This window comes from Pyrus communis, chromosome 5, assembly GCF_041283825.1.
Source record: "Pyrus communis isolate YQ-2024b chromosome 5, ASM4128382v1, whole genome shotgun sequence".
NCBI classification, from domain to species: Eukaryota; Viridiplantae; Streptophyta; class Magnoliopsida; order Rosales; family Rosaceae; genus Pyrus; species Pyrus communis.
In genome coordinates this window covers 19,463,333-19,471,444 of record NC_142569.1, presented here as the reverse complement: position 1 = coordinate 19,471,444, position 8,112 = coordinate 19,463,333, and the positions used below count along the sequence as shown (strand labels likewise).

The 8,112-nt window shown below is 37.9% G+C and overlaps 1 protein-coding gene across 6 annotated transcripts; it reads left to right on the top strand.

The window, feature by feature from the left end:
* Nucleotides 1–2,989: 2,989 nt before the first annotated feature.
* Nucleotides 2,990–5,512, top strand: LOC137726120 (uncharacterized). 6 transcript variants are annotated; one of them, XR_015962926.1, is made up of 4 exons: nucleotides 2,990–3,249; nucleotides 3,811–3,971; nucleotides 4,213–4,283; nucleotides 5,184–5,512. XR_015962926.1 is itself a non-coding variant. In XM_068464993.2 (4 exons), the coding sequence occupies exons 1-3, from the start codon at nucleotides 3,110–3,112 to the stop codon at nucleotides 4,233–4,235; spliced, it is 282 nt and encodes a 93-aa protein (XP_068321094.2). In that variant the 5' UTR covers nucleotides 2,992–3,109; the 3' UTR covers nucleotides 4,236–4,283; nucleotides 5,184–5,512. The 6 variants fall into 6 exon arrangements, 3 of the variants coding, with proteins under 3 accessions (XP_068321094.2, XP_068321093.2, XP_068321096.2); XR_015962927.1 differs by having other exon boundaries at nucleotides 4,213–4,287; XR_015962928.1 differs by having other exon boundaries at nucleotides 2,991–3,249; nucleotides 3,811–3,929; nucleotides 4,213–4,287.
* The last annotated feature ends 2,600 nt before the right edge of the window (nucleotides 5,513–8,112 follow it).

Sequence of the window (8,112 nt, the reverse complement as noted above, 5' to 3'; positions counted from 1 at the left end):
TTATTTGTACTACTTTATTTAATTTCTTATTTATTTTTAGAACTTTATTTAATTTCTTATGTAATTTCTTATTTACTTTTAGAACTTTATTTAATTTCTTATGTAATTTCTTATTTATTTTTAGAACTTTATTTAATTTCTTATGTAATTTCTTATTTACTTTTAGAACTTTATTTAAAATTACACCAAATAACATTACATAACCTCACCATTTAAACTTTAAAAAAAAAAACACACTAAATAAGATTACTTAAAAAACAATACACTTTATTCTTCAACCACAAGCCTTGTTTTAATTATCTTCGCCTTCGTGCAATCTCCACTGATGGTCAATCAAGTCATTCTGGCGGGTTATGTGCCAGTATCGCTCTTGCAATGAAGTGTACCGTTGAACGATCAATTCATTGTAACGTCCATCCCGTTCCAACGGCTCATGTTGCACGGGATCTTCGGTCCGGTCATGAGCATAGTAGATTTGTGTTCCGGATCCGGCTCGTATTCATCGACAACATCATAATCATACTCATCTTCAACAATCATGTTGTGGAGAATAATACACGTCATCATGATGGATCGAAGAGCCTCGACATCAAACATTCTAGCTGCAGCCTTGACAATGGCCCAACGAGCTTGCAGGATACCAAAACAACGCTCGACATCCTTCCTACACCCTTCTTGACACTTTGCGAAATGTTTCGCTTTTTCACTCTGCGGATGTGGCATTGTTTTGACAAATGTTGACCACCTTGGGTAAATACCATCTGCAAGGTAGTATGGTCCCTCGTATTTATTACCATTAACCTAATATGTGCATCTCGGCCCATTTCCTTGTAGCAATTCGTCAAACACTGGAGATTGGGCAAGGACATTTAGGTCATTATGAGCTCCTGGAACACCAAAAAAAGCATGTCAAATCCATGAATCAAAAGAAGTCACCGCGTCCAAAATGATGCTTTTGGCTCCTTTTCTGTCGCCATAAGCTCCTTGCCACGCACTTGGACAGTTTTCCCATGTCCAATGCATGTAGTCGATGCTTCCAATCATGCCAGGGAAGCCTCGCATCTCACCCTTCCTCAGAAGCCTTCGCATGTCCCTTGGCGTGGGTTGCCGAAGGTACTCATTGGTGTAGAGGGCTTCAATTGCAGAGCAAAACCGCATCAGGGACTCCAGAACTGTTGTTTTTCCCATGCTTGCGATCTCATCCACTTCATATGCAGATGCTCCATATGCAAGCATTCGCAAGGCAGTCGTAATTTTTTGCTCAGGAAGAAGACCTAGAACATGAAAAGCATCCTCTTTTTGCACAAAATATGGATCATGGTTGCAAACATCACTCATGATTTTATCGAACAAACTTCGTTGCATTCTAAAACGATGTCTAAAAACATGATCAGGGAAAACGCTGTTGGGAATAAAATAATCTTCCAAGAGATCTTTACCTCGTCTTTCCCTTCTTCTATCGATGTTTGCCGCACGTCTGGGTTTGGCTATCTGACCCATAGCTTCCATGATACGGCGGGAATGTGAGGCCCTCCGCCTTCTATGGTGATCATCCTCATCCTCCTTCATTGCGAAGACCTCATCTCCACCTCCACCTTGGTCAAGATTGACCAATTCTTCCTGTTGTGCCAACAACCTTTTCTGCTGCTCTTGCAACTGTTTATACGCTCTCCTTAAAGAAGACATTGTAAGAACTCAAGATTTGAAAACGATAAAGAAGAATTCTGAGCTAAAAAAAAGGATTGAGTTTAGTGTGAGGATGGATGTAGGGATGTAGGGTTTATATGGACAAAAAAAGAGAAGATGAGGTTTTGGACAATGCCATGTGGCACTACGTGATTGGTTGAAAATCTTATCGAAATCTTGGCTAAATTATTGTAAATAGGAAGTGACACGTGGCGTGTCGGGATTGGTTGAAAATCTTATCAGAAATCTATCTACAAAATAGTACGTTTGGATAATGACACGTGGCGTGACAAGATTGGTTAAAAATCTTATCGAAATCTTGCCTAAATTATTGTAAACAGGAAGTGACACGTGGGTTGTCGGGATTGGTTGAAAATCTTAGCGGAAATCTATTAAAAAAATAGTACGTTCGGATAATGACACGTGGCGTGACAACATTGGTTAAAAATCCTATCTGAAATTAAAACTATTTTTTTATTTATTATTTTATAAAAAAATTATTTAATATTTTAAATGGACTGGGTGCTAGCGCATTTTGTAGGGGTGAAGATCGTTTGTGCCAGCGCATTTTTAGACTGGGTGACAGCACATTTTTTTTGGGGTGAAAATGCTTTGGCCTATTACTGTTCATTAGAGTCTATTACTGTTCACTGAAGTGGATAAATGGGCTAGGTGCTGGCGCAAAGTCTTTAGGGGTGATGTTGCTCTAATGGGAAGTGTTCTTATTGAACTCCATCGTTTATAGTATAAAGCTAGGGTCCCTACGCTCTCACAAAAACACAAGCTTTCAGATACTCAAGCCCCATTGATTGAGCCTTGTTTCAAGTTTAGAGTTGCAGAAGAACCCTTTAACTCAAGCAATAATGTTTTCATCTAGTGAATGGTTAAGTTGGTATCATGATTTAGTTTTTCATAAGTTGTATACTTACAATCCCTTGGCCATGTACATATCAATATGTAAGAGTTCCTAAATAAAAATTTATGTGAATGTGATATATATTTGATTAATTGGTATCCCTAAATTTTCGATTTGGTTATGAACCCTTAATCTTTTTAAATGTGCAAATACGCCTTTGAACGTTAAACATATGTATCGATCAAATTAAGGTATTTCCGTTCATACAAGTGCGCAAAACTGAAATAAAGCATTGATTAATTTGACAATTGGATCAAATTGACATGTTATAAACGATTATGAGATCCGTAAGTCGTAACTAAATTGAAAGTTGAGGATCAAATTAAGAACTTCGTAAATTGAAGGGCATTGCTAAATTTGCCCTTTAAAAATATCTGACAGTGCCCGATGAATCGCTAAGAATCCAACGGTGAAAGACTGTCGTACAACTGCGCCACGCCATCCCTCACAAAACAAAACCCTCACAAAGCCCTCTCTCGCCACTATCGGCAAACAGTAACTCGGAAAATGGCTTGGCGCTCAGCTGGTTCGCTGTCTCGGTCATTGGTGTCCAACGCAAGGGTTTCGTCGCTCCGCTCGGCGCCCCCTCTCCGTCGCCTCCGCCCGCCGTCGCTCTCCACTCCTCGGCGCCTCTTCGCTTCTCCCAGGTTCCCCTTTCAATTTCTCCTCGTTATTTTTTCTAGTTTTCTCGTTCACCTTTTCGTTGATTTCTGATTGATTTCTGGAAATTGGAGAAAAGTGAATGCGAATCAATGAATTATTATTTTCCTATGGTTTCTGTTGATTTATTGATTTGTAATTCACAAATTTACTGACATAATTGTACTGGATTTATTTATGTTGGTGATTTGGGGTTTTAAATCTACAGTATGAGAAACACAAGCGCATTTTTGGCTCACAATTAAGAAATTAAATTTAAATGCAAAATCTTGTCTTTCTTTTAATTTTCACTGTTTGGAGTTTATAGGAAGAGAAAATCTTATCTATCGGTTCTTCTTTTTTAGCAGTCACCTGGATCATAATTTCTGTGGTTACATTTGCCTTCTCCGATCTCAAGAACTGGGTTCTTAGGTTCCCAAAAAGAAAATAGCGGTTTCTTACATTTTTTTTGGAGCAAAAATGTGTCTTAATTCCTTTCATACTTATTTGTGGTATAGGTGTAACAGAAAAATCTTCTCATTTTACTGGCTTTCTTTTGTTTCTTTTAGGAACTTGGGTGAACTGGGATGCATACAATCGCTTTTGCCAATGCACTGCATGACGGCTGCAACCTGCCTCACATCTCACCTGGCTGCCAACGTGCGGGGTTGTTGCGAGTTGTCACACGGTACCTTCTGCCGCACTTGTCAGGATCGCTAGTAGTCCCTTTGTGAGTCTTGCTGTTTCTAGGACACATGAAGAAAATGAAAGAAATGGTTTTTTTTTTCTTCCATTTTGTTTTGAATCCTTCAGCTTATTCCCCAGGAGTGCCTTAGAGTAGAATAAATGTTTTTGCCTCATTTACCCCTAGACAGAGTGCCGTTGAATGATGGAATGATTCATAAACTAGGTAGGATTTGTAAGTATGTTAAGATTGATTAATAAGAACAGATTGGGGTTGGGATTGATAGGGAGGAATGGAAAAGATGGGTGACGCGCAAGGACGTCCAATCATCCAAAGGCAGAAGAATGATCAATTGGTGTAGGTCTTCTTTCAATCCCTTTTTTGGACATCATAGATATTGAACATTTCAATTGTGAATTTGAGTAAAAAGAGGGCCGTTTGGTCAAAATAATGCACTTCAGTAACAGGTTTTAATATTTCTTTTCCTTTTTCAGGCTATTCTAAATTAGCTTTCATCAATTTTTTCCATATTAAGTAGGAAACAGAGTTGTCAATTTAGCAAGCTTTCCTGTGCATAATTTGATTGCTAGATGAAGAGAGGAGTGGGAATGACTCGTTGATTGGACCTATGTATTTGTTTTTTCTTCTCTTGTTTATCAGTTGGAACACCAGCTTTTACTTATTTAATTTTGGTGCTTCATGTTTTATGTTTCTGATGCTTTCTTAGAGAAGACATACTTATTGTGACTGTTGGATTTTATAGTGACCATTGGATTTTATAGCTGGCACCTTGAACCTTGGTTGCTGGTTTTACTTGTTTATTTATTACCAAATATTTGACTATCATTGGTGTATGATTTCTTCTGTCGCTCTCACAAATTCAATAATAGAGCAGGAATGTTTTTCGTTGAACTAAAGGAAATGGCAGTGTTTGATATAAGCTTCTATGGTTTCATCTTCAATCTGTTAGATGCAACTTTTTAATCTTATACTTTATGTTAAACATAAATGCTTTGCTGCACTCAACTTATGTTATGGTGCACAAATGATTTTGACTTTTGTTATCTGTTTGATTGTTAAACTTTTAATTTGGAAGAATATCATCCTCACATGGTGAACGTACAATGGATGGATATAATTTTTTTTAAGAACGTTATTTGTTTTTAAAATTTAGCATGAAGTTGGGGAGTAACCAAATAAGTGTTTGCGTATGTCTGAATTCTTACACAGTTGTGCGCCTCTGCTATTCCATTGCAGGGACTTGAAGGGACTTTTGGATCAGCATGGTTGAGTGCAACTCAACATTGTGGGTGATCGTAGAGTTTGGATGTATCCTGTAGGAACAAGTGCTTTTGGATTAGGAAAACTTATTAGGAGCACGTCTTTTTGAAAATTTCTTCATAATAAGAAACATGGTAATTCATCTGATTTCTGGATGACGGTTCCTAGGTGTCCAGACTTCATTACTTGTACGTGGTAAATTTCTTTGTCTCGTAAGCTGTGACTAAATGTTTCAACGTTAATATGTTGATTATCAGCCTATATTAGTCTTTGCTCTTTTGAATAATAATGTTAGTTCTGATAAATTGCAGCATTTGTTATTACTAATTCGATGATAAATTTTTTGATGATACCTCATGGTAAAGTTTGTGCATAAACATGTTTCAGAGTGGAACATTTTCTGATTATTCATTGCTCTTCCAATCTAAATTGTTTGTTAGATTGAAGGTTTTTATGTCGTTTTAAAAGATCTTACATAGCTCTTACATATCTGTGACTCGTGATTCTGCTTGCATACTGAAATTATGCCCGGTGGTGAATGTCATAGACTAGAAAGCACATGGGAGGCATAAGTTGTGAGGGAAGAGCACAAGTGGTGCTGTTAGTTTGTGCAAGCATATGGCCCCATTGCATCGACCTGTTTGTGGGAGCTGGAGAAGCAGATTCGTGAAACATGTGCTGAAGTTGGTCTTATATTTGGTTTTAGTGATCAATGTGTAGGCAGGCCTACTGCCAAATTTGATTATCTTGTGTCTGAGCACTACCCGAAACAGTCCATTTTTCGCGCACCCTACTCCCACCTGGTTTGGTCTAACTGCTTTACGGGTCAAGATGTTCAAAGCATTGATTAGTGTCTTAAGACTCATTTGAGAATGCTTCTGTAGCACTTCTGCTCTCGAGCGCTTTTGTTAGAATCTATTTGGGAATGCTTTTATAATCTAGAGGCGCTTTTACGCAATTTGAAATCAACTCTAAAGACGGTGCCAAACGAGCCCTTGACGCAAGACTTAAAAAGTTTCACGTGTATTTACCAAAAGAAAATAGGTCTTACGTACGAACTCTACCAGCCATAATTAAGGTCAAGTTTGTCTTCTGCTTATAGCTTTCCTGTCCTTATTACGCTAACCTTGGGTTGAAGAAAAACATGCTCACTACTTGTTTAGTTGTACAATAACGCAAAAATCATTTTCTCATTTTGATTCGGGAGGGAGGGAGGGAGGGAGGGAGGAAGGTGAGGTCGAACTTTTGTGTATCATAAACTAAAACGCTATTGCTGATGATTGAGTAATGGCATTTGCACAAATGACAAAGAAACGCCGAGGCACAACAAAACAAAACAATCACATTGATCTACCTCTAGCCACGACTTAATGAAGTTTATAACTTGTTTAACTGACTTTATTGGTGTGCTCACACTCCTCTTTACCCGATCAATTAATCTAACTCACGTTTAATGATCAACTAATGGAAAACATCATCTTTGTTATTCTTATTTGCCAAATGTTGAAAAAACAAAAAAGTTGAAAGCCGAGAGTCAATGTCAGCAGAGGATGCAATTCTGTTAGCATTTGGGGCCACACGAAAGTTGCAACTTGCAGCTCTTTGAGACATATCTGAATTACCATTTGAAGAGAATCCAAGCTGGATATAATTATAAAGTACAATTTAACACCGAGAAGTTCTTCCCATTCCCACTTTCTCCATGTTAGTGTGGTCCACTGTTCACAAGGAGCTATTCACCTGGCCCGCCAGCTTTTGCACCAACTACATTTTGTATAGCTGCATTTAACTCCAAAGACATCGAGACTATGTTTGGGTGAAAGATCTCAAAGTATTGAGGGATTGATGCCAAGTTAGGGTGGAATGAACTACAAAAGGTCAGATATCAGGGATTAGAAATGAACTTCGCAAGCACATAGCAAATATGTGTGCGAAGACTTTGTAAATGACTTCTTTCAAGTAGTGTGTTCGGGCTGGATTTCTGGATCTGATCCCTCACACAGCTTCCCGGGGCTCTAGCTCTTTCTTGCATGTCGGGCAAGATCTTGTTGCTTGGTGTGCTGCTACGAGTTTATTGTTAGTTTGAAAGGTGCCTTTGTGGGGCCTTTGGTTTAGGCCTTGAGGCTCACAATCAAAACTAACAAGGATCTGAGCGTACCATTGTTGTCTTTTTACAACAGATTGTTGAATATGTGTGAATTAGGTTGGTTACTTTTGCCACAAGTTATTTAGACTTCTTGCTTATCAAAATATTGTTACAGATGGGTTAAGTCTGTATAAGGTTCTTTTCTTGCCTTGTAAACAAGGACTTTTAATTCATAACATTGGTATGTCCAAAATGAAGGGGGTTCAGGGCCCTTTCAACCATTTCCTTGATCACAGTTCGTTTTAACGAAAAACAGGTTCATTAGCTTATCCAGATTTGACTTCAAATGAAACTTTTAAGTGCAAAACAGTTGAAAATGATTTTTAAAATGAAGTAGAATGCATTAAACGACAAATCTACTATATGTACGTACAAACAAAAGAGTGTCGAGCAAGATTTATTAATTTTATTTTTTTAAAAGAAAAATGCCTAGTTGGTAGTTTTGTCATAACAGTTTATTCTTTCAGAAGTTGAAAAGACTCAGGACATTTCATGTCTCCTGATCACCATTGTGCCATTCATAGATATTGATCAACCATGCCATTTACTCAAAGATCTAAGCACGAAATAGATCGCATTTTCTGATCATATTAACTAGTCACGTATAACACTATGGATGAATAACGATCCCACGAAATGGGTAGAAAACGATCCCACAAGCGTTTCAGGAAAACTGTTCGCAAAACGAAGTCGAAATGGTAAGTTCCGTTTTGTGTATGGAGAGAAACAATAAGTTTACAAAAAAACCCAAAAAAGTTT

Excerpts from the sequence above, each read along its gene's own strand:
- LOC137726120 (XM_068464992.2), top strand. The coding sequence starts at position 3,110 with ATGGCTTGGCGCTCAGCTGGTTCGCTGTCTCGGTCATTGGTGTCCAAC. Across the intron at positions 3,250-3,810 it reads CGCCTCTTCGCTTCTCCCAG|GAACTTGGGTGAACTGGGAT; the intron begins GTTCCCCTTTCA and ends TGTTTCTTTTAG.